This window comes from Somniosus microcephalus, chromosome 14 (assembly GCF_052327205.1).
Source record: "Somniosus microcephalus isolate GS21.2 chromosome 14, FLI_Smic_1.0, whole genome shotgun sequence".
NCBI classification, from domain to species: domain Eukaryota; kingdom Metazoa; phylum Chordata; class Chondrichthyes; order Squaliformes; family Somniosidae; genus Somniosus; species Somniosus microcephalus.
In genome coordinates, this window is record NC_141000.1 from 112749937 (window position 1) to 112776381 (window position 26445).

Below are 26445 nucleotides of genomic sequence, written 5' to 3' on the forward strand. Positions count from 1 at the left end.
AGTCGCAGCAAGTCACAATCTTATATCAGATAAAAAAGGCGATTTCTGTTTCCTCTTTGGGAAATCCTTAAGTAAGTTGGGAGTGGGTGGGGTGGAGTAGGCTATAGGGGAACTTTCAAATTCCCGACAGGGGGTTGTGCATCATCCGAGGAAGGAAGAAGAATCAAACAGCTGAATACGTCCTTTTTTTGTTCTGTACATTCTCACATACAACAAGAGATGCTTCCAGAATTGATCGGGCTTCATCTGTGTTTCTGAAATCAAGACAATTACGTTATAAGCTGAATGTAAATCAGCAATATAAACGCTTCAGATATTGACTTCAATTGACCAGCACCCAACTCCCTGTTTGATATCTGCTGACCAGGAGGTGGTGCTGCTACTCCATGGCACCAGCCTCATAGCAAGCAAGGGGAAGCAGGTTGGAGGCTACAACAGACTGGTACTGTTGTTGGCCAGGCCTATGCCACATGGCAGCTGCAGGTGCCCTAGCAACAGATGGCGTAACTCTGCACCTGTCTGCCTGCCGACCCAAGCCCTCCGAAGACAGTTCCCAAGGTTATCACGAGGTAGGTGTAACAGTAGACTTCAGGAATGGTCCGTGTCATGTCCTTCCTTCATGGCATACCTGCCTGACATAATGGGTTGCTCCCGAGGATCCATCCAACATTATGACTGGTCAGGCATTGACATGACTTAGTGGCACTGTCGGGTCTGATCTCTTAGCTTCCAGAACTAACCGTCTGCCAAAATGAGGTAACCTCATCTCTGTCAGTAGATGTAGGTGTGTGGGTACCATGGGGCGGGCACAAGGAACCTCTCCTCCAGCCTGACCTGCCATCTCCTGCTCTTCCTCCAAAACACATCAAATAGGGGCATTCCCACTGGGGAACTCATTGAGGGTCATTTTGAATGTGAGCAATTGTGTAACACGGGTGATAACGAGTTGGCAGATGGTTTTACATCTCCCTACTTTTATTTCCATTGAAGTCAATCGGGAGAGACATAAAGCGGGCTGCTGACTCGCTATCGTCCATTTTACACTCTCGCACAAAGTCGCAAATTGCCCCAATTGGTGCCAATAATGGTGCTGGAGGGAAAAGAGAAACAATTGGCACAAAGGCTTGTGACAACCTAAGTGCCAGCAGAAAAAAACCCAGAAGAAAACAAGTTAAGAAATGACTTTGAACACCCAGAGAATCAACTTACTTATGTGCCCTTTAAATCACTCATAGCTGACTCCCTAGCAATCCTGGATGCCCGTTTGGAAATGATATGGGGAAATGGTATGCTGGACATGTCTGCCCGCAAATTAGCATTTAAATGAAGCTTCCGTCTGTTTGAGGTAGGCACTTGCACCCTCGGCATTCCCAATTCATTGGAAATCGCAGGCGGCATAAAGTAGGTGAGAGACTGAGTGTGGTGGAACTCACGCAGGCCTATTCAGAAACTCCAGGCTGATACATGGCTCTGTTGGTAGCACTCTCACCACTGTATCAGGACGTCATAGGTTCAAGTCCCACTCCAGAGACTTGAGCACATAAATCTAAGCTGACACTACTGAGTTCAGTGCTGAGGGAGTGCTGCACTGTCGGAGGTGCCATCTTTCGGATGAGACGTTAAACCCAAGGCCCCATCTCAGGTGGACGTAATAGGCACTATTCAAAGAAGAGCAGGGCGGGGGGGTTTAATCCCTGGTGTCCTGTCCAATACCTATCCCTCAACCAACATTGTTAAAAAGAGATGGTCATTATCACGTTGCTGTTTGTGGGAGCTTGCTGTGCGTAAATTGGCTGCCACGTTTCCCACATTACAACAGTGACTACACTTCAAAAAAAAGTACTTCATTGGCTGTGAAGTACTTTGGGGCATCCGAGATCATGAAAAGCGCTCTATAAATGTAAGTTCTTTCTTTACATCACGCTTTCTCACCGTCTACAAGGGCATATCGGAGAAATCACCGGCGAACACAGTTGCTTGCTGCTCTATGGAGACCCCAGACGAATAGGAATTTAGAAAAGCTGTCAGTTCTCAGTCCGCTCCTTGAATTGTAGCAGCAATACCCCCCCATGTTTGGCTTTCCCTCGTCATGAAGATAATGCCCGTGCACGGTGACAGCCGTTGAATGCTACCCTTTGCCCTGCCACGCTGCAGGATTCAGGATCCCAGGATGTCCCCTTGCGTGACTGTGCCCCAGAATCATGCGCTTGGTGGCGTAATTTCAACCAGACGTTGTAACGTATCGCTGAAACCCGAGCCACTCGTGCTGGGAGCAGGTCAGCCCAGCCACCGCACTCTGAGAACAATGGGCAGATTGTAGCACACGCCATCTCCTGAGGGACGCTTCAGTGCTTAATCCTTAACTTCTATCTGCAGAGGGTGAGATGGATGATTGGCCATTTTCTATGTCAACTTGCGACGCACCTCAAAGAAGCAAAGCCTTGTCGCAAAGACGTGGAAGGTCTAACTCTCAATCGCCAATCATGTGCTGAGTTCACCGATCTCAACCAGGGCCAACGGTGTGGGGTCATTGGATGAGGACAGGGTTGGACTCAATGGTGATGTCTTTCCTCCTCCCACCGCCTGCGCCCCCCTCCCCACCCCGGCCCCCAATCGTCAAAGAGCCGACCAACATTCAAACCCTAGGGTCACACGTGACGAAATGGCCACTTGGGTGAGGTACTGGAAGGTAGAGGGCACCCGTGGAGCCACGCCTCAGCTTGAGTCACGCCGTCAAGCAGAGGAAAGGAGAAATTTGAAAGTCGATTTTAAAATTATTGGTTGCCCATCCTTAATTCTCACTTGCCTTCAATTGAAAGTAAATCCAGTCCAGAAGTTCTATGATTCTCACGTATACTCCTGGTTTTCCGGCTCTGGCACATCCATAACCCCAGCTTGTGGTACCCGCTAACCACCAGAACAAGTTCTGCCGTATAATTAAAGGGCCGCCACTGTCACCCTGCCTCATACAAAGAAACAGTGTTTGTGGAATACAGAATAGTTGAAGTTAGACAGTAACAATTCAGTATCAACTGAAGGGACAAAAGCCTCGCTCTATCTGCTGGACAGCCTCAATCCAATTCCTAATGAGCATGGAACCAAAGCATAAAATTGCCCTTTAATTGGTGAGCTCAGTCACGGGCATCATAAGGTGACTGATACAGAAATGCAAAGTTGTAACACCAGAGCAACAAAGGGGATGCTTTCCTGAGGTTGAGGCAGAGGCACAATTTTTTGGGGATGAAGTAGAGGGCTCTTTAATCTGCATCTCGCCAGGCTACACCTGACATGGGAATGCTAGATAACGAGGGCACAAAAAATGGGAATAAAATCCCCAATCCCCACCTCAATGAGCACACAATTCTCACCAAGCACGTCCTTAAAAAGTTAGGAACAACAATTCTTTGGCGAGAGCTGTACATCATTGTTAGAATTACAAAGACTTCAATGAATTGATGTCCAGAGTTTTTTCTAAGAAATTTCTAGGGCAGGGGACAACAGAATGAGGATGGAGCACCTGCTTGGGAGGTGGGGGCGGCAGAATTTGGGACAGAACGCAGATCTTCCAGGTTCACGCCCTGTTCAAAAAGCACGCAAAATTAATCCCCCCGTCCCGTCCCGTCCCCCACATGCCCGGGGGAGTTCCCAGGCTACTCCGGGAGAATTTCATCCATTACACACTCATGAGGCCCAATGGAACTCTCATCAGCTGGGCGATGGGGTGAGTGTAGCTCAGTGCCTAATGAAAGGACCCGAAAGGTTCTGGCAAGCATAGGTAATCAATCTGAAATACAAACTACAAAAGATTAGAAAGATGGAACTTGCATGTATACAGCACTGAGCGCTCTGTACCCCCCCCCCCCAATCCACCGCCCCCTGGTCACCTGTATAAAATGGGTGCATGACTAACCCACTGGTAAGACTAGGTTACCATTCCCAAATCTCCGTTGAAACTTTTATTTTTTTTTCTGGTCAGAGCATTTGTGGCATTTAGCTTCCTGCTTTATTTTCTCTTTCTGTGGAGGGCGCCATTCCCCCATCTTAACATTGTTTACCAGGCTTTCCGACAGTGTTGCTGTTGCTGCTGGAAAGGAACTTGTGGCAAACAAAGTGCTAATGACAGCGATTCCTACTGATCTGCAGACCACTTCAAAGGATGGCTCTTCCCATTCCCATGAAGGTTACCACAGCATTAAACTTTTACGTTAATTGGACCCTTCCAAGACACTACATGGGGCATTGGCAGTCAATAATAATAACAATAACAACAACTTGTATTTATATAGCGCCTTTAACGTAGTAAAACGTCCCAAGGCGCTGCACAGCAATATTTTAAGACAAAGAAATAGATGCATCACACGCATGATAGACATAGGGGTAACTTGTTATCCCCGGTGTCCTGGCCAATGTTTATCCCTCAACCAACATAACAAAAACATACGATCCGGTCATTATCACATTGCTGTTTGTGGGAGCTTGCTGTGCGCAAATTGGCTGCTGCGTTTCCCACATTACAACAGTGACTACACTTCAAAAATACTTCATTGGCTGTGAAGGGCTTTGGGACGTCCAGTGGTCGTGAAAGGTGCTATATAAATGCAAGTCTTTCTTTTCTTTAAGTTCTTTCTTCTTCTTTCATTGCATCCAAGAGTCCTCTGCCTCTGTGAGACTTCATTCACTCTCTCTGTTACCTCCATCCATGTACCTTCTGCTTTCAACAGAGGATGGCTTTCTGCTCCGAGGAGAACCACCCTCCTTTCTTAAACTTCCTGTAAAGGAGCAGATCGCTCCAGATTGCCCCTTAGTTCATTAATCAAAAAAATTCTCCATAGAGTCCAGAAAGAAGCACTCCTTTTAAGAAGAGGAAGCAGCCTTTAAGAACTGCTGCCTCATGGAAAATCCCTCCACCACCGCCCCCCCCACCCCAAGCCAATCACACTTCCAGCTTAGAGCCCAGCACCTCTTTTCTGGGGGGGGGGAGACGAGAAGGTACTTGCAATTTTCAGCGAGGTCAACCCTACCGGCCTCCTGCCCTCCACCCCCCACCATGGATGGGCAGAACTCCAAAGTTGCCAACATCAAAAGTTATTTTTTCTTTCCTTCCCTCCCCTCTATTTGTGTCACCACTGAATGGTGATTTAACCTGGTTGGGGGCGGGGACTTGCTAAAAACTTGCCAACTATTAACCGTACCTGACATGCATCAGATCCACCCTCCTTGAAACCAGCACACATCATGCGAGGCGTGAGGCTTTCATAATAAAATGTTTTACAATTGTTGTAGCTAATTAGAGGCACCATGGCCCTCTGTAGGATGTCAGATGGAGTACCTGGTGAAATGAACACAAAACACCATAAGCGTCCAAGCAATACTATTCATAGAATCATCCAGCACAGAAGGAGGCCATTCGGCTCGCCGTGCTCTTGCCAGCTCTTTGCAGGAGATATCCAATTAGCTGCGCTCCCCCTGCTCCTCTTCCCCATAGCCCTGCAAATGTTTCCTTTTTAACTTGGGCACCACACTTTAGGAAGGATGCCAAAACCCCTGGAGATGAGATTTTTGAGAATGGTACCTGGGATGAGCGACTTCAGTTATGTGGAGAGACGAGAGAGGCTGGGGTTGTTCTCCTTGGAGCAGAAAAGGGTGAGGGTAGACTTAATAGAGGTGTTCAGAATTATGAGGGGTTTTGATAGAGTAAATAGGGAGAAAACTGATTCCACTGGCAGGAGGGGCGGTAACCAGAGGGCACAGGTTTAAAGTAATTGGCAAACGGACCAGAGGTGAGATGAGGAGAATTGTTTTTACTCAGAGTAGTTATGATCTGGAATGCGCTGCCTGAAAGGGTGGTGGAAGCAGATTTAGTGGTAACTTTCAAAAGGAAATTGGATAAATACTTGAAGGGAAAAAATTTGCAGGGCTACAGGGAAAGAGCTGGGGAGTGGGACTAACTGGTTAACTTTTTCAAAGAGCCGGCACAGGCATGATGGGCCGAATGGCCTCCTTCTGTGCTGTATGATTGTATGATATAGATCCAATTCCCCCTTGGAATGCACAAAGTAGTATTAAACTATAATGTATTCCCTCGCACTCCTGAACAGGGTAGAGAAAAAGTGTTGCGGCCTTTCTCGCCTGCCTCTGTTTCATTCATTCTATCAACAAGTACTTCATTGGCTGTAAAGCACTTTGGGACGTCCTGAGGTCGTGAGAGGTGCTATAGAAATGCAATTCCATTCCTTTGCCTTTTGATTCTGGCAAAGATCAATCGTTCACGCTCCATACTGTCTTGCTTTCTGTGGCAAAACTGGACTGTCCTGTGGACATGCAAAACTTGAACCTCACCAGCTGGCAATGGATCAGGTCACAAATGTGCCCAGATAGTCTCTTCACTTGCTTTACTTGGTTTGAACAAACTGCCTGTCACAAATCCTGTCACAAATCCATTACTGATTAGATAGTTATCCATGTAAAAATTGCATATTTGAATCGCACATATCAGTGCTTATCAAAGACTCAAATTGCCAATTTGGACAGCTTTCATTTAGTTTCCAAATCCAATTCGTTATTTGGGAGTAGGAATAGAGGTCGTCCACTGAAATTGCCGTGTAAAAACCTTTTTTAAATATATGAATAAAATCTGCCGTAGTGTTTATTTTTTAAAGCTGCAGTTCGTGCCAACATCAACCAGAAATCCAGAATGAATGACCACTAATTTTTTTAATTTAAAAAAAAAAATTTCCGCTGTAAGTGTGAGGCGGTCCATTTTGGTAGGAAGAATAAGGCGGCCACACACTGATTGGATAATAAGAGTCTGAATGGGGGTAGAGGAGCAGAGGGATCTGGGGGGCACGGATACACAAATCGCTAAAAGTAGCGACATAAGGCCATAAAAAAGCTAACCAAGCCCTGGGGGTTAATTTCTAGAGGGACAGAATTGAAAAGTAGAGACGTTATGCTAAACTTGTATAGACCCTTGGTTAGACCACACTTGGGAGTACTGCGAACAGTTCTGGGCTTCATATTATAAAATGGATATAGAGACACTGGAGAGGCTGCAGACAAATTCACAAGGATGATACCAGAACAGAGAGGATATACTTATCAGGAAAGGCTGCACAGGCCTCTAGAAAAGAGAAGGCTGAGGGGTGACCTGGTAGATGACTTTAAGATTATGAGAGAGTTTGATGAGGTCGACGTAGAGAAGATGTTTCCACTTGTGGGGGGTGGAGGCGGGAGTCCAAAATTAGAATATGATAGTCACTAGTAAATCCAATAGGGGATTCAGGAGCAACTTCTTTACCCAAAGAGTGGTGAGTAATGTTCCCGTTCAGCTGCGCGGCTGTGCAGGGGTCTGGAGGTCCCGCGTAGGCCGCTCAGCGGCTTTCAATTGGAATTACCGCGCATGTGCGGAAATGGGCCGCGCACCCCAAGAAAAAATGAGCGGGAACATTGGTGGTAAGAACGTGGAATGCGCTACCATAAGGAGCATTTGAGGTGAATAGCAGAGATGAATTTAAGGGGAAGCTAGATAAGTGCATGAAAGAGAAAGGAATAGAAGAATATGCTGACAAAATTAGATGAAGAGGGGTGAGAGGAGGCTTGTTTGGAGCATAAACACTGGCAGGAACCAGTTGGTTCAAATGACCTGTTTCTCTGCGGTAGACTTGTTGTCATTGCTTCTCCAAGTCTGCAAAATACTCTACATGCTCTTCCTCCTCCCTGCGTCTCACAGTAGAAGAGCACAATACAGTTCTGATCCGATACCGACACTTACAGCGGGAGCATTCATGATTTTTTTTTTCCTTGCCCTCTTACATGGAACTGAGACCAATTGCAGCACCCCGATCACCGCCCCAGCTGATGTTGAGGGGGAGCCGGGCTGGTTCCTGACTGGGGCAGAGATCGCATCACATAGAAGGTATATGATAGGCAACACTCAGTCCGTGTGATCTCCTGGACTGGTCTCGATCACCTGAAGGTGTTGGAGAGGAATTTCCCAGAGTGTTCTGGCCCTGGGTTTTTTTCTCTGTTTTTTTTTGTCTCTCTCAGGAGATTATATGGCCGCGGGCAGTGGGTGGGAAGTGGTGGGGTGGGGTGGGGTGGGGGAGGGGGGGAGGAAGAAGTGTCCAGTCATAAGGCTCCGGCCATCGTGATGTGGGGAAGGCTTGGTGGACCAGCTGGTCGTTTGCTGCCCGCCAATTTCGTATGTTCGTATAGACTGAGAATTGAACCCGTGTCTATCTGCTCCACATGGTTCCGTGAGCGCATTGAGCAAGGAGGCACGAAGCCGAGTCTGCTCTACCTCCCAGCAAAGAGGAGGGGAAATGGCAGAGTGGGGGCCCTGGCCCTTCCTGATGGCCAGCGCTCGGCACATGTACTGGAAACAGGCCACACATTTACCCGCTCAGCTACAGAGATGATCAGGCTGGGCGAATAAATAAAAGGGGATCAAAGTTATGTGAACAAAAAAAAAGGGAACTCCCATTAAAAAGAAATTAAAATGATCTCTTACCTGCTTCCTTTGTATCTCCCCAGCCAGAAATCCAGTATTTGGAATCCATAGTAAACACTTGTTCATAGTTTGGCAAACAAATTGGGCCTGTTGTTTCTAATGTCAGAACAAAATAATAGAGCTGTCATCTACCATTGGAAGACTTTCAAAACCAATTTATATAAGCAGGCTACTAAAACCGTGGGGAGGGGGGTGGTGGGAAGATTCAGAAAAGAGTAAATTTAAAAGCAGTGAGAGAAATATCAAGGCTCCAGAGCAGAGCAGAGTTTTGGGTAAAAATAAGCAGAGTGGGTCAGGAAGAGAAAGAGAGAGTAACAAAGGTAATAAGGCATCAGTGACTAAGGTGACAACAGGGAAAAATAGAAATAAGTCAAAGCTAAAGGGCACTATATCTGAATGCGCAAAGCATTTGCAACAAAATAGATGAATTAATAGCGCAGATAGAAATTAATAGGTTTGATCTAATAGTCTTTATGGAGACATGGTTGCAAAGTGACCAAGGTTGGGAACTAAACATTCCAGGATACTTAACTTTTAGAAGAGACAGGCAGAATGGAAAAGGAGGAGGGGCAGCCCTGATAATAAAGGATGGGATAAAGACAGTAGAGAGAAAGGATCTTAGCTCTGAAAATCAAGAAGTAGAATCAGTTTGGGTGGAGCTAAGAAACAGCAAGGGACAGAAAACATTGGTGGGAGTTGTTTTAGGCCCACAAACAGTAGTTGTAATGTAGAGCAGAGTATAAATCAGTAAATTAGAGGCACATGTAACAAGGGTAATACAGTAATCATGGGAGACTTTAATCTACATATAGGCTGGGCAAACCAAATTTGCAGTAATAGTGTGGAAGATGAATTCATACAAGATAGTTTACGGGATCAGTATGTTGAGGAACCAACTGGGGAACAGGTTATTTTAGATCTAGTATTGTGCAATGAGAAAGGGTTAATTAATGACCTTGCAGTAAAGAGGCCTTTAGGGAAGAGTGACCATAATATGTAGAATTTTATATTAAGTTCGAAAGTGATTTTGTTAAATCCGAAACTAGGGTTTTAAATCTAAACAAAGCAAACTACGTAGGTATGAGGGGGAAGTTGGCTAAGGTAGATTGGGAAACTACATTAAAAGGTATGATGGTAGACAAGCAACGGCTAGCATTTAAAGAACTAATACATAATTTACAACAAATATACATTCCTTTAAGGCACAAAAACCCCATAGGAAAAGTGGTCCAACCATGTCTAACAAGGGAAGTTAGTATGAGATCAAAGGAAGAGGCTTATAATGTTGCCAAAAAGAGTAGTAAGCCTGAGGATTGGGAGGATTTTAGAATTCAGCAAAGGAGGACCAAGAAATTGATAAAGAAAGGGAAAATAGAATATGAGAGTAAACTAGCAAGAGACATAAAAACAGACTGTAAAAGCTTCAATAGGTATGTAAAAAGGAAAACAATAGCGAAAGTAAATGTGGGTCCCTTACAGGCTGAGACAGGAGAAATTATAATGGGGAATAAGGAAATGGCTGAGAAATTAAACAAATACTTTGTTTCTGTCTTTATGGAAGATGACGCTAAAAACCTCCCAAGGGTCTAGCGAGAATGAGGAACTGAAAGAAATTAGTATTAGTAAAAAATTAGTAATGTAGAAATTAATGGGACTGAAAACCAATAAATCCCCTGGACCTGATGGCCTACATCCTATGGTTTTGAGAGGTTGTCATCTTCCAAAATTCCATAGATTCTAGAAAGGTTCCTGCAGATTGGAAGGTAGCAAATGTAACCCCACTATTTAAGAAAGGAGGGAGAGAGAAAACGGGGAACTACAGACCAGTTAGCCTGACATCAGTAGTAGGGAAAATGCTAGAATCTATTATTAAGGATATGGTAAGAGGGCACTTAGAAAATAATAATAGGATTGGGCAGAGTCAACACGGATTTATGAAAGGGAAATCGTGTTTGACAAATCTGTTACAATTTTTTGAGGTTGTAACTAGCAGAATAGATAAAGGGGAACCAGTGGATATGGTGTATTTGGATTTTCAGAAGGCATTCGATAAGGTGCCACACAAGAGGTTATTAAACAAAATTATGGTTCATGGGATTGGGGGTAATATACGAGCATGGATTGAGGATTGGTTAACGCACAGGAAACAGAGAGTAGGAATAAACGGGTCATTTTCGGGTTGGCAGGCTGTAACTAGTGGTGTACCACAAGGATCAGTGCTTGGGCCTCAGCTATTCACAATCTACATCAATGATTTGGATGAGGGGACCAAATGTAATATATCCAAGTATGCTGATGATACAAAGCTAGGTAGGAGGATGCAAGGAAGCTTCAAGGGGATATAGACAGGCTAAGTGAGTGGGCAAGAACATGGCAAATGGAATATAATGTGGAGAAATGTGAAGTTGTCCACTTTGGTAGGAAAAATAGAAAAACAGAGTATTTTTTAAATGGTGAGAGATTGGGAAACGTTGATATTCAGAGGGACCTGGGTGTCCTTGTACACGAATCACTCAAAGTTAATGCGCAGGTACAGCAAGCAATTAAGAAAGCAATTGGTATGTTGGCCTTTATTACAAGAGGATTTGAGTATAAGAGTAAAGCCGTCTTACTGCAATTATATAGGGCCCTGGTGAGGCCACACCTGGAGTATTGTGTACAGTTTTGGTCTCCTTACCTAAGGAAGGATATACTTGCCATAGAGGGAGTGCAATGAAGGTTCACCAGACTGGTTCCTGGGATAGGGGGATTGTCCTATGAGGAGAGATTGAGTAGACTAGGCCTATATTCTCTCGCGTTTAGAAGAATGAGAGGTGATCTCATTGAAACTTACAAAATTCTTACAGGGCTTGACAGGGTAGATGCAGGGAGGATGTTTCCCCCTGGCTGGGGAGTCTAGAACCAGGGGTCACAGTCTCAGAATAAGGGGTCGGCCATTTAGGACTGAGATGAGGAGAGGTTGGTGAATCTTTGGAATTCTCTACTGTAGTGTATGTACTTTGAAGAAGGAACTATATTCTGCAGCCCCTGTATACTGCAGTACCAGTAATGACCACCCCGGTATATAAGCCTGTGTAGTAACTTTGTATAGTAGTTCCAGTTTGGTCTCCATTCAGTAAACACCTGTTATAACCAACTCCTGCAGTCCATGTCTCAATTACACACGGATGTTACACTGGTGATGAACAGATCCGAACTTACCTACAGTTCTGCACCACCTCACGGGGATCCATCCCTGAAGTGAAGTTGTTAGAGGTCGAGGCCAGAAGGAAGAAATCCAAAAAGAAAAAAACAAACAAACAGAAGAAACGGGCGTTGACCGTGGGCAACCGCCCTCTGATTCATCGAATTCGAAGATTTGCAGGAGAGGCTGTCGAGAGCTGGGCTTGGTTATCCAGTCTATGGTGTTCCAGCTAATTGGGCTGGTGGCAGGTAGTACACTGATCCTTCCTGGGCTGCGGCGGGCTAGAGCTTGATCGGGTGGCTTTTCAACGGGGCCGAGCAGCGTTGTCGGGAAGGGGAGAGAGAGAGAGGGTGGAGCACACAGGGCGTGGCCGGTGCTACGAAGCCGGGCAGCGTACAGACCCGAGAAGAGGGAGGAAAGTGTCCCATAGGGTCTGCTCTGACGACGGGAACAGTAATTAAAATAAAAGAAATTAGAAGTGCAGAAAGCCGCAAGGAGCTGCAGTTTGCCACGGGGACCACGGAGAGCGGCGTTGGCAGCAGCGCGGGGGGGAAGTGCGCGAAGACCATAGGGCGTCGCCATCAAGGCATAAAAACGCCAGCAACAGCGCTAGCAGCAGCGGAAAAGACAGAAAGCGCGGGAGGCGCCATCTTAATCCAGCGGGGAAGAAGGCAAAGCGCGGGAGGCACCATTTTGTTCAATCGGGGAAGAAGGCAAAGCGCGGGAGGCGCCATCTTAGATCTCCAAGATGCCGAAGACTGGCAATATCACTGCCTTCGATAATGCAATAGAAGACTGGACCACGTATGTGGAAAGAGTCGAAGTATATTGCAAGGCAAATGAAGTAGCCGATGAGAAAAAGGCATCGGTACTACTAAACTTAATGGGCGCAAGAACGTACGGCCTATTGCGGAACCTGATCACTCCAGTCAAACCGATGGCGAAGAGTTTTAACGAAATTGTTGATATCCTACAGGAACACCTAAATCCTACACCGCTGCTGATAGCAGAAAGATTTAAATTCCACAAGAGAAATCAGCATAAAGATGAGAGCAATCCTGATTACCTTACGGAACTATGCAAGCTATCAAAGCACTGCCAGTTCGGAGCAGAACTGGCAGATACCCTACGGGACAAATTTGTCTGTGGACTCCTGAGTGAAGGAACCCAGAAGAGGTTACTCTCAGAGAAAGAGCTGACGCTAGATAAGGCTTTCAGCGTGGCAGTATCGTACGAAGCAGCAGCAAGGGGAGCTGCGGAAATACAGCAAAAGCCACAGGAATACGGCACCCATGAAATGACACGGGGATTTGAAAAATGTTATCGCTGCAGCAGAACAACCCATGACCAGAAGGACTGCTGGTCCAAGGACAAAACATGCAGGCAATGCGGAAAGATGGGACACATTGCACGAGTTTGCAGGTCCGGGAAGAAGACTAATGACAACAAAAAGACTACTAAGGAAAAGTACAGGAAAGTACAAAAGATGACGGACAGTAGTTCCGAAGACCAGAAGAGCGATAGTGAATCCGGGAACAATAGACTAAGCCGTCTCAAACTACACAACGTAATCACAAAAGAGGATCACCGAACCATTTGGGTCACCCTCACGATAGCAGGGTCCCAAGTCAAAATGGAATTGGATACAGGATGCCAGAAGGTCCAAAACGCCCCACCACAAGCCCCTCTACATCCATGGGAGTGGCCCTCATCTCCATGGCAAAGGGTACACATTGATTTTGCTGGTCCATTTATGGACTCAATGTTTTTAATTGCGGTGGATGCACATTCAAAGTGGCCAGAGGTAATAAAAATGTCCTCAACCACCACAGAAAAAACCATCACAGTCTTACGAACCATATTCGCCAGAAATGGGCTGCCTGAACAGATTTGCTCCGACAATGGACCACAGTTTGTGTCTGAAGAGTTCCGGAGGTTCTTAAAGAACAATGGTGTTAAGCATTACACATCTGCCCCATATCATCCAGCCACCAATGGATTGGCTGAGAGGTTCATTCAAACATTCAAGAAGGCTATCAAGGCAATGTGTAATGAAGACATACACCTACAACACAAGGTGGATAACTTCTTGTTTGCCTACCGGAATGCGACACATGCAGTTACCAACCAAACTCCAGCCATGATGTTCTTCAATCAAAGACTAAGATGCTGCTTGGATTTGGTTAAGCCAAACATCAGAAGAGATGTGGAGAACAGGCAGTTTCAGAATATGAATGAAAGGCCAACCAGGAGTTTTAAGATAGGTCAACCAGTTTTGGCCCGGGATTACCGCACAGAGAAATGGCAGCCAGGAACGATCTGCACACGGCAAGGACCTCTAATGTATACCGTGGACATTGGAGAGAGCATTGTAAGACGCCATGCTGACCAGATTCTAGAGTCACTGGAAAACATCAAATCCACACCACGATCCGATACACCTCGTGATGAAACCGAAGTACCAATTGCATCTACCTCAGAATCGGTGATATTGGAAGCAGACGAACCAAACAACGACGTTGATCCCGAATCAACTTTGCCAGAAGAACCTGATACCCCAAAGAGGCGTTATCCGGATAGAATCAGGAAGCCTCCTCAAAGACTGAATTTATAATTGCTTAACTTCAGCTAATGTATATAGCAACTGTAATTGTAAATATGTTATTTAATTATTAATCGAATGTTATGTACTGTTTAGCTAAAAGGGGAGGAATTGTAGTGTATGTACTTTGAAGAAGGAACTATATTCTGCAGCGCCTGTATACTGCAGTACCAGTAGTGACCACCCCGGTATATAAGCCTGTGCAGTAACTTTGTATAGTAGTTCCAGTTTTGTCTCCATTCAGTAAACACCTGTTATAACCAACTCCTGCAGTCCGTGTCTCAATTACACACGGACGTTACATCTACCCCAGAGGCTCAGTCATTGAGTATATTCAAGACAGAGATCAATAGATTTTTGGATATTAAGGGAATCGAGGGATATGGGAATAGTGCAGGAAAGTGGAGTTGAGGTAGAAGATCAGCCATGATCTTACTGAATGGCGGAGCAGGCTCAAGGGGCCGAATGGCCTACTCCTGCTCCTATTGCTTATGTTCTTATATGTGTGTCCCCTTAAAAGGTGCTGACAGTGTCTCTGTCAGTCTGCTGCACGCTCGCTTTTCAGAGCTTAAGACCCAGCGCAAATGTCCAAGTTTGCAGAGCATGGCATCAAGTCGGCGTGACCTCACGCTGTCCAGATGTGCATGTCCAGGGCCAGCGCTACTAATTGCAGCGCTATGGCCCTCACCAAAATGGCGGTCGCCGAGTCCTGCGCCGGAGAAGGGTGGAAGAGCAGTGGCTGCCATTTCTTTCAGGAATCTGCCGGTGACACATGGCAGTAAGTAGCTGGATTTTTCCCCCATTGAATTCTCCCACCTAGAGTACATTCTGTGCCCTTGCTATCCTCCAAGTGGTGTTCAGCATGATTCATCAGCTGAGGCATAGCAGTAGGTGGTCATCAGCAGGAATTCTCCTTGCCTATGGTTGACCTGAAGCCTTGAGACTTTGTGGGGTCTGGGGTCAATGTTGAAGACTCCCAGGGACACTCCCTCCCATCGACTGTAAACCACTGTAACCCCACCTCTGGTGGGACTGTCTTCGGGTAGGACAGGACATAACCAAGGACTTTGGCTGATAGGTATGACTATGTCAGGCTGTTGCTTGACTAGTCTGTGGGACAGCTCTCCCAACTTTGGCACAAGTCGCCAGATGTTAGTGAGGTTTTAATGGACATAGGCAGCCAATCTGTTGCCAGGAGGCGGGTCGCCTATTTAAATATTATAATGAGGCTGGAAGCCTTTGCTTTAACCTCCATTTTGAAAGTAACTTTAGCAGGCCTTGTGACACCCGCCAGCTAATGCAAGGTGAGAACTGCTGGATCCAGGAGGTGAGTGCCTTTACACCTACCTCCTGTATCCAGGGTCCCTGCCTAACTCATCCCACTGTGATTGGAGACCCCTCCCCCACCAAGCCTCCGATCCCTCCCCAGGCTGCCAGGCCTCCGATTTTCACCCCCGCCCCACTCCTCCGGCCCTCCCCATGCTGCTCCCAGCCCCTCAATCATCTTCTGACGCCCCTCCCCCCCCCACCTTTCTTCCGGCCGCCCCTCGGCCCCCAATCCTCCTCGGACCCCCAACACACCCCCCCTCCCCCACTGCCACTGCTGCCGCCCCTTGGCCCCCAATCCTACTCTGAGACCCCTTCCCCCCCCCCATTAAATTTTGCAGGGCCTGCGGGAAACCCATTCTCCCGGGTTTCCCAACTGCCTCAGAGTCTCCCCCCGGCCCACCCCACCCCACCCCCGCCTCCAACCCACCTTCTCCATTAAAATTCAGCCCACAAGGGGCATAATTTGCCAGTTAAAGCAGTGAACAGCAATAACTTTCATTTATATAGCACCTTTAACGTAGTAAAACCACCCAAGCCGCGACAACAGGAGCGATTATCAAACAAAAATTAACACCAAGCCAAAGAAGGAGACGTTAGGTCAGGTGACCAAAAGCTTGGTCAAAGTTTTGAGGAGCGTCTTAAAAGAGAGGAGAGAGATGGAGAGGCGGAGAGGTCTAGGGATGGAATTTCAGTGCTTGGGGCCTAGACGGCTGCCAATGGTGGAGCGAAGGAAGTTGGGGATGCACAAAAGGCACAAAGCTTTGGAGGACCACAGAGTTTTTCAGAGGGTTGTAGGAGGTTACAGAGATAGGGAGGAGCGAGACCATGGAGGGTTTTGAACATGAGGATGAGAATTTTAACTTTTTGAGGTGTTAATTGAAGCTAAGAACACTGGCGACATTCGGAATGCAATTGGAGGCTAGGTCGGAGGAGTTAGGGCACAAGAGTTTTGAGGAGCTAAATGATCTTTTTCTTGTCCATGCTTCTTTAATGCTCATTAGATACCTGATGAATTTTTATCAGCAGTAGGTAGACATCAGAATTCGAGTCATGGTCCCTCCATTATGACCCTGCCCAGGGTTTGCATTTGGCAAAAGGGGGCAACCTATTAACAGCCCGGCTTCTGAATGAGGAAATGATTTGTGGTTTGGAGGGCCGCGGAGTTAGTTGCCCGCCCTCCAGGGTTGTCCTGGAGTCTCAAAGAATTAAAGATTCATCTCCTGGACACTGCTGAAAGTAGCTCAGGAAAACAAAATCATAGAGGCCTTAAAAAGAAATTGTGTGGTTCTTTTTGTTTCTTTATCTTTGGACATTTTGGCTTATTAGTTATAAAAATATTGGAGATGGGGGGAGGGGGAAGTATTTTTGACTGGGCGGGACAATTGAGAGGTCATGTGATGAAACCTCTAAGAGTACGTCCAACCAGAGGTGGGAACCCAAGGAGTGCAGAGGGGGGATGTACCAAGTACCTTCGTAGAATTAATTGAAAATTACCTGAAAATTTGAAAGGAGTCTTTAGCTTCATTAGTGCTAGGTCATAATCTTTGGAATCCGGGTCAAACTTTTCATGTAGGATCAATTTTCGTACTTTGTGAGGACTTAGCGAGAGTGTTTCTGTTTGCCAAAGGAGGCCGCCATACACACTCCAGTAGTAAGACTTGGGATGCCTGCAAAAAGGGGAAAAAAAGATTTGTAGGAATACCCTCCTCTAAACCTTGTAAATTCCACTCAAAGGGCAGGATTTTCATTCAGGAGTCGGGTTGGAGGCGGGACTACAACTTTCGGGGTTGTAGTCCCGCCTCCATCAAGATGCGGCCAATCCACGCGATTTTAACTTGATTGACCTTGTTGAGCCCGCCCAGCGGGCTCAGCAGGCCAATTAAGGGCCACCCGGCAACAGGTGACGTCACAGACTGAAATTTCATCTGTCAAGAGGTTTTGACAGATGAAATATCAGCGTTTCACAGCTGTTTGAAGCTGTCAAACACTGACAGTCTTACTTCTAACATGAGTCCTTCTCCACAGACTCAGTTAGAAATCTCTCCTGCACAGAAAGCTGAAGGCTGGCACTTTTGACAGTTCGCAGCCATTCTGCTTTCTGTGCCGGTGAGATGAGGGACTCCCGAGACCTAAAGGAAGGAAGGCTGAAAAGGTAAGTAAAGGTATGTAAAACTTATTTAATCACTTTAGACACACCAAACACACTTACCTTTGCACTCATGCACACATCACTCACCTGAACACCGACATCTCGACCCCTCCAAGTCCTTCAACCCGACGGCCCGCCTCCTCTAACTTGGCGTGGTTTGGAGCCGTCGGGAATCCCACACTTCAACCTTAAAAATAGGGATTAGGCTAAAAACTGCCTGTTAACTATCTGTTAACAGGCAGTTAATTGGCACTAATCCCTTCCTGCCTCAGGTAGGCGGGTCCCAGTGCGGGGCGGGTACCCGCCTCCTTTGAAACTGGCATGGAAGCGGTTTTGGGTGCAGGATGGGGTCGGGACCCCTGATTTCGAGATTTTAACCCCCCGCACGCCTCCAATCCCGATGCCACAGCCCAATGAAAATCCTGCCCAAAGTATTTGACTGCAACAGCTTGCATTTATACTTCATTAAATATACAGCACTGAAACTGGCCTTTGGTCCCCACTGGTCTGTGCCAGCGTTTACGCTCGACACGAGCCTCCTCCCACCCTACTTCATCTAACCCAATATCGCGCCTTTAACATAGCAAAAACATCCCAAGGTGCTTCAAAGGAGATTAATCAGCCAAAAACTGACCCTGAACCAAAGACGGGAGACATTAGGACAGGTGACCAAAAGCTTAGTCATAAAGGTAGGTTTTAAGGAGCGTCCTCCAAGGAGGAGAGAGAGGCGGAGAGGTTTAGGTTAGGGAATTCCGCAATGTGGGGCCAAGACAGCTGAAGGCACGGCCGCCAATGGTGGGGCGAAGGAAGTCGTGGATACGCAAGGGCCAGATTTGGATGAACGCAGAGTTCTCGGAGGTTACTATTCTCAGTAACTGGGCCTGTGGATGTCAAACCTATCCTCATAACTGAACGCTGTTCATCTGCAATATCTTTCATTTCCGAGGAAAAGTTTTTATACCTGGAATATCTACTGTCTCGTGCTTTCTCGACAAGCGCTGCCTGACTGGCTAAGTATCTCCACCATTTTCTGTTTTAGTTTGAGATTTCCAGCAATGCGCAGTATTTTCCTTTGCTTATCTACGATAGTACAGGTACAGGTCTCTGGTACTATACTTGTAGCGTGCAATGTACATCTTGGTAGACCAGAGTTAGACTGCCTTCTACATGGCATTCACTGCTCAGGGAAATGAAGCTGTGCCGCATACATGGAAAATGGACACAAGAGAGCTCCGCTTGTCAGTGAGTCAAATTGTAGTCAAAAACAGAAAGTGCTGGAAACACTCAGCAGGTCAGTCAGAATCTGTAGAGAGAATAGAAAATAATTTTTTTTTAAACTTGCATTTATATAGCGCCTTTCACAATCTCAGGACTTCCCAAGGCACTTTACAGCCAATGAAGTACTTTTGAAGTGAAGTCACTGTGGTATCGTAGGAAAAGCGACAACCAATTTGCGCACAGCAAGGTCCCACGAACAGCAATATGATAATGACCAGATAATCTGTTTTAGGTGTTGGTTGAGGGATAAATGTTGGCCAGGACACTGAGGAGAACTCCCCTGCTTTTCTTCGAATAGTGCCTTGGCATCTTTAAGCCAACCTAAGAGAGCAGACGGGGCCTCGGTTTAACGTCTCATCCGAAAGACGGCACCTCTGGCAGTGCAGCGCTCCCTCAGCACTGCACTGGGAGTGTCAGCCTGAATTATGTGCTCAGAACTTGAACCCAAGTCTTTCTTTCTTTCTTTGTCATTTGTCAATGTAATGCCATTCCTTGGTACAGTCACAAGGTTACCTGAGACCGATGGGAGGCGACGACCATTGACCAATCACAGATGAGGTTCGGAAAGAATACCTCACTGGAAACCACTAAGCAGTGTTACCATGGGAATGGTCACGTGGTTACCACAGACCATTAAGCCGCAGTTATCATGGACCAATGAGATTTTTCAATTGCATTGCTAACATGGACCAATTATAGTGCTCAAATAAAATGTCACTATTAAGAGCAAACCTCGGGGAATAGCCATGCAATATTATTGGCCAATGAAATGGCTAGAAAGTAACAATAACATTTGAAATGGTCACATGATTACAGTGAGATTGCTAGAAAGTGACACGAGCATTTGGAAGAGGTCACGTGATTGCTATTAGACAACTGACACTAATGATTGGAAGGGTTACTTGGATACCAGTGGCCTATCTGACTGCTAGAGAGCGCCACATGCAGTTCAGATTCACTGCAGTCAGGGAGTGGTGGAGACAGAGATGCACTTCCTCACAGCTTGTAGAAAATATCAGGGCATAAGGGAGAATTTCTACCCAAAATTCACAAAAATATGTCCGGAATTCAGAAATTTGAATGACAACCAAAAACTCCCATACCTACTAGGGGAAGAGAGAAATTGTGTAACCTTAGCGGCACACTATGTTACAGCTTGCCATAAACAGAGGGACAACGACTAAATATAAGAAAAGAGCATATACAAATTATATGAATGTATATTTATACACTCAGGGATATATCTGTTTATACACTATATGGATAGATCTGTGTTTATGTGTTCAACCATGAATGTTTTTCGATGCTTTGGCAACATAAGATGTACCTTGTCATGCCAATAAAGCGATTTGAATTGAATTGAATTGAATTGGTAACTTGATTACATCAGCCAATGACATTGCTCAAAAGGAACACTCAGCAATTTTTTAAAGATCTATAGATAACAGTAAGATATTAAAAAAATCAGCATGGTTTATGTAGCTTATTTTTTATACATATTTAAGGAACATGAAAATTTAATGGAGCAAAATCAACTTGCATTTCTCCACAGTGCGCTGCTGTAACTATCCAATAGGGTGTGATGATGGTGCCGCCACATGTATGTTGGTTTTTCACGTGGAGGCTGACCTGCCATGGGAACTCGCCTTCAATCGCCGGTTGTCCACCAACTATTCGTTCAGAAGTATTTCGAACGTACTTGCGGGTTCCGCACTCTATGGTAGGAGATATTGAGGAAAAAGAAGGCAGAATTTAGTTCACGGTTAAAAAAAAGTATTTGCAAAGTGTCGGTGCGTTGGACGCTGTACGGTGTCGGTGCGTTGGGTGCTGTACGGTGTCGGTGCATTGGGCGCTGTACGGTGTCGGTGCATTGGGCGCTGTATGGTGTCGGTGTGTCAGGCGCTGTATGGTGTTGGTGTGTCGGGCGCTGTATGGGGTCGGTGCGTCGGGCACTGTACGGTGCTGGTGTGTTGGGCGCTGTACTGGGTCGGTGCATCGGGCGCTGTACGGTGTTGGTGTGTCGGGCGCTGTACGGTGTTGGTGTGTCGGGCGCTGTACGGGGTCGGTGCGTCCAGCACTGTAGAGTGTTCAGTGTTGGTGGATTGACTATTATGCACTTATTTTGTTGTGCTATATATTGTGTGTTGAATGTTACTGTATTGAGTATTGTGTATTCCGTGTTGGCATATTGCGGATGGGAGTTCAGCGTTGATGTATTGAAAGCTGCACGTTCAGTCTTGGTGTATTAAGGACTGTGTGTTCATTATTGCTCTATTGAGGACTGTATTGAGGAGTTTTATCGCTCCACCATTGGCAGTCTTGTCTTCAGCTGTCTCGGCCCTAAGCTCTGGAATTCCCTGCCTAAACCTCCCCGCCTCTCTAACTCTCTCCCCTCCTTCAAGATGCTCCTTAAAACCCACCTCGTTTCATCTGTCCTAATATCTCCTTATGTGGCTCGGTGTCAAATTTTGTTTGATAATACTCCTGTGAAACGCCTTGGTGCGTTTTAGTACGTTAAAGGTGCTAAATAAATACAAGTTGTTGTTGCTTGGTCAGTATTGGAATACTGAGGATTGAGAGTTCAAAATTCAGGCGACTGGCGGAAGAGGCAGGCTGGCAGGTCAAACAGAGGTCAGTTAGCACTTGTGCATCCAACTTAGCCTTTTGATTGGGTAGGGGGGTGGGGGGGACACGAACACGCTGATGTAGGCAGGACATGGTCTGGGGTAGGAAACCTAAAGAGGAGCAGGAACTATTAAAGCAAAACTCGTAATAATAAAATAATGCCTACCGATACAGTGTAAGGTGACCACCAATCCAGAGTCACACTTCTTGCTGCAAATGAAAAACATATTTCAGAGCAGGGCGTTTAAAAGGATTATGAACGCACAACAAATAACGGCAGCGATTTTCAAGCCGGTCATCCGACGTGTGTCGAAAGGTGAGCGAGTATATTCTGCAGTGCCTGACCTGATGGATAGTTTTTGGTACGTGTTTCGCGTTTTCAAACTCTCATTCAGTATCAAGAACTCTGAGGTTCCGACAGTGCTCGCCAAGGCTGATCCATAGTAAGAATAGCTGCCCCTGCGTGAAACAGATGGGTGGAGAAAAGTCAATTAACATGGAAGGAAAGGGTAGGGAATGTGCTGCGTGGGGCCCCTCCAGAAACAATCTGAAATCCAAGCAGGAAGGCTTTCTCAAGCTAAATAGCTCTGGCCAGCCACAGGAGTAAAAGAAAATGCTACAACCTGCACAGAGGCCTTGAAATGACACGCGGTAATATTAACGGGCAAATGCTTCATGCGTTTATATGATCATCTGTTATCTGCTTTTAGATGGAGGGCGGGGGCGGGTTACAACTCCACGAAAACAGCAGATGGGCGATTTTATACAGATGCGTCAGAACATAGGAATTGCTAGCTGAAAAAAGACTATGCTCCATCTAGTTTGCCTTCTACATGGTCGCATGGTAAAGTGAGAATGGAGCTGTTGGCTGATGGAGTGTCAGCTGTGGCTCAGTGGGTAACACACTCGCCTCTGAGTCAGAAGGTTGTGGGTTCATAGTCCCACTCCAGGGACTTGGGCACATAAAGCAAGGCTGACACTCCAGTGCAGTACTGAGGGAGTGCTGCACTGTCGGAGGTGCTGACTTTCAGATGAGACGTTAAACCGAGGTCCCGTCTGCTCTCTCAGGTGGATGTAAAAGATCCCACGGCACTATTTTGAAAAAGAGCAGGGAAGTTATCCCCGGTGTCCTGGCCAATGTTTATCCCTCAACCAACATATAACAAAAACAGATTATCTGGTCACTATCACATTGCTGTTTGTGGGAGCTTGCTGTGCGCCAATTGGCTGCCGCGTTTCCCACATAGTAAAATAGAGGTTAGGGAGGGCATCACGAGGGAAATTAGAGAAGCGTGCAATAAGAGCACAGCTGTCATCATAGGTGACTTTAACTTACATATAGATTGGACTAGCCTAATCAGTAAAAATAATGAGGAGGAGGAATTCCTTGAGTGTTTGAGGGATGGTTATCTGGATCAATATGTCGAGGAACCAACTCGGGAACAGGCTATATTGGACTGGGTACTGTGCAATGAGAAGGGACTAATCAGTAATCTTGTTGTACGGGGACCCTTGGGTCAGAGCGATCATAACATGATCGATTTCTCACTCGAAATGGAGAGCGAAGAAATTGACTCAGAGACTAAGGTCCTGAATTTAAACAAGGGGAATTATGATGCCATGAGACGGGAACTGAGTAGGTCTGATTGGACAACGTTCCTGGGAGGACTGGAGGTAGATAAACAATGGCAAACATTTAAAGATAGAATGACAAAATTGCAAAAATTGTTTATACCAATCTGGCATAAAAGGAAATCTAAAAAGGTGACTCAACCGTGGATAACAGGGGAAATTAGAGACAGCATAAAATCCAAAGATAGGGCGTATAAAATAGCCAAAAAAAGCGCCAGAGCGGAAGATTGGGAACAGTTTAAGATAGAGCAAAGGAGGGCAAAGGGCATAATCAAGAGGGGCAAAATAGCTTACGAAAACAAGCTGGCGGAAAATATAAAAACTAACTCCAAAAGCTTTTATAAGTATATCAAAAGGAAAAGACTGGTGAAAACCAAAGTTGGTCCATTGCAGTCAGATACGGGGGAATATATAATGGGAAATAAGGAAATGGCAGATCAACTAAATGCATACTTTGGGTCAGTCTTTACGAAGGAAGACACAAAAAACCTCCCTGGGATATCGGGAAAAATAGGGACATTGGCAAAGGAGGAACTGACGCAAATCAATATCTCTAAGGATATGGTGTTAAGGAAGCTAAAGGGATTGAAGGTGGACAAATCCCCAGGGCCTGATAACATGCATCCTAGGGTACTGAAGGAGGTGGCCCTAGAGATAGCGGATGCACTAAGGATGATTTTTCAGAATTCATTAGACTCGGGAACAGTGCCGATGGATTGGAGGGTAGCTAACGTTACCCCACTATTCAAAAAGGGGGGTAGGGAAAAAGCAGGTAATTACAGACCTGTAAGCCTTACATCAGTTGTGGGCAAAATGCTGGAGTCCATCATTAAGGATGAAATAGCGGAGCACTTAGCAAATGGGGACAGGATAGGACAGAGTCAACATGGATTTACAAAGGGTAAATCGTGCTTGACTAATCTATTGGAATTTTTTGAGGGAGTAACTGGTAGAATAGATGGGGGAGAGCCAGTAGATGTGGTGTACCTGGACTTCCAAAAGGCCTTCGATAAGGTCCCACATAAAAGATTAGCATGGAAAATTGAGGCTCATGGGATAAAGGGGAAAGTTTTGGCGTGGATAGGGAACTGGCTGTCAGATAGAAAACAGAGAGTTGGAATAAACGGCTCATTTTCTGAATGGCAGGCAGTAACAAGTGGGGTACCACAGGGATCTGTCCTGGGCCCCCAGCTGTTCACAATTTACATTAATGACCTGGATCAGGGAGTCGGATGCAGCATTTCCAAATTTGCAGACGACACTAAACTAGGAGGGGGGGTGGGCTCAGAGGAAGAGACCAGGAAGCTCCAGAGCGATTTGGACAGACTGGGCGATTGGGCGGATAAATGGCAGATGCACTATAATGTGGACAAGTGCGAAGTTATCCACCTTGGGTGCAGGAACGGGAGGGCAAATTATTATTTAAATGGCAATAGATTGGGAGAGGGGGAAGTACAGAGAGACCTGGGTGTTCTTGTACACCAGTCACTGAAGGCGAGCATGCAGGTGCAACAGGCGGTCAAGAAGGCAAACGGTATGCTGGCCTTCATAGCAAAAGGGTTAGAATACAGGAACAGGGATACCTTGCTGCAGCTGTACAGGGCACTGGTGAGACCACACCTCGAGTACTGTGTACAGTTTTGGTCGCCTCATCTGAGGAAGGATGTTCTTGCCATGGAGGGGGTGCAGCGGCGATTCACCAGGCTGATACCAGGAATGGCGGGAATGACCTATGAGGAGAGACTATGTAGTTTAGGGATGTACACACTGGAGTTTAGAAGATTGAGAGGGGACCTCATAGAAGTGTATAAAATTCTGACAGGTCTAGACAGACTGGATGCAGAAGGAATGTTTCCCTTGGCGGGTGAGAACAGAACTAGAGGACATAATTTAAGGATAAGGGCTAAACCATTTAGGACAGAGATGAGGGGGAATTTCTTCACTCAGAGAGTGGTGAACCTGTGGAACTCATTGCCACAGAGGGCAGTGTATGCCAGCTCATTAAATATATTTAAGAGGGAATTAGATATATTTCTACGGGCAAAAGGGGTTAAGGGTTACGGAGAGAAGGCGGGGACGGGATACTGAATTAAAGGATCAGCCATGATCTCATTAAATGGCGGAGCAGGCACGAAGGGCCGAATGGCCTACTCCTGCTCCTATCTTCTATGTATCTATGTATCTACAACAGTGACTACACTTCAAACAGTGCTTCATGTGTCTTTCTTTCTTTTCTTTCTTTCTAATCATAGCAATTAATCTCCAGCAATTAGTCTACAACAGACCGAGAAAAGACACCTGAAAAACCCCAGTGGTGGAGAGTTTTGGGAACCATCGGTTCAATGCCACCTTTTTTCACTCCATGGTAAAATGTTCATACTCTAGTACCAGCCAGTGTCATTTCAATACCAAAACAAATACAGAAACGGGGGAGACAAGAGAGAGATGCACTCTCGCTACAGGATACAGTGCAGCAACTCGCCAAGGCTTCTTCGACAGCACCTCCTAAACCCATGACCTCTTCCACCTAGAAGGACAAGGGCAGCAGGCGCATGGGAACACCACTGCCTCCAAGTCACACACCATCCTGACTTGGAAGTATATCGCCGATCCTTCATCATTGCTGGGTCAAAATCCTGGAACTCCCTCCCTAACAGCACGGTGGGCGTGTCTTCACCACATGGACTGCAGCGGTTCAAGAAGGCGACTCACCACCACCTTCTCAAGGGCAATTAGGGATGGGCAATAAATGCTGGCCTTGCCAGTGACGCCCACATCCCAAGAACTAATAAAAATAAAAGAAATAGAAATCATGGAATAATGAATAGGCGACACCAAATTTGGGTGTAAAAGGCTGAATGTTGTCCGAAGAAGAAGATAAAAAGTTCCATGGTGTTTGAGATCCTGGGAAAGAATGTTAGAATAGAGAACAATGCAATGAGTCTTGACTTTGCAAGGAAGGATGTGTTAGACAGTGTACTCGGTCCTCAGAAGGAACAAGTGAAGAATGTTCAGATGACACTGACCATCGTAGTATGAATAATAGAAAGAGAGCGATAGAAGCTAGATTGTGATAGAGAGAGGGGGAGGTTGGAGGCTAGTTGTGACAGAGGGAACCAATCAGGCAATAGGTTTTT

At 46.1% G+C, this 26445-nt stretch overlaps 1 protein-coding gene and 1 long non-coding RNA gene across 2 annotated transcripts; both read right to left on the reverse strand.

The window, feature by feature from the left end:
* Positions 1–141: 141 nt before the first annotated feature.
* Positions 142–18909, reverse strand: LOC147107853 (transmembrane protease serine 2-like). Its single transcript, XM_086006082.1, has 6 exons — positions 18890–18909; positions 17119–17291; positions 8510–8605; positions 5193–5329; positions 2803–2959; positions 142–254 (listed from the first exon to the last, which is right to left on the reverse strand). The coding sequence occupies exons 1-6, from the start codon at positions 18907–18909 to the stop codon at positions 142–144; spliced, it is 696 nt and encodes a 231-aa protein (XP_085862208.1).
* Positions 18910–20594: 1685 nt separating this feature from the next.
* Positions 20595–22432, reverse strand: LOC147107854 (uncharacterized). The gene is made up of 3 exons (XR_015080930.1): positions 22022–22432; positions 21843–21886; positions 20595–20766 (listed from the first exon to the last, which is right to left on the reverse strand). It is a non-coding gene; the product is annotated as an uncharacterized LOC147107854 (long non-coding RNA).
* Between the last annotated feature and the right edge of the window lie 4013 nt (positions 22433–26445).

What these genes read in the sequence shown, in the direction of transcription:
- LOC147107853 (XM_086006082.1), bottom strand. Translation starts at nt 18,909, where the DNA reads ATGTACATTGCACGCTACAA. An exon ending in ATGTACATTGCACGCTACAA is followed by an intron (nt 17,292 to 18,889) that starts GTATAGTACCAG and finishes CCCTTTTTGCAG; the next exon opens with GCATCCCAAGTCTTACTACT. An exon ending in GGGAGATACAAAGGAAGCAG is followed by an intron (nt 5,330 to 8,509) that starts GTAAGAGATCAT and finishes TCATTTCACCAG; the next exon opens with GTACTCCATCTGACATCCTA.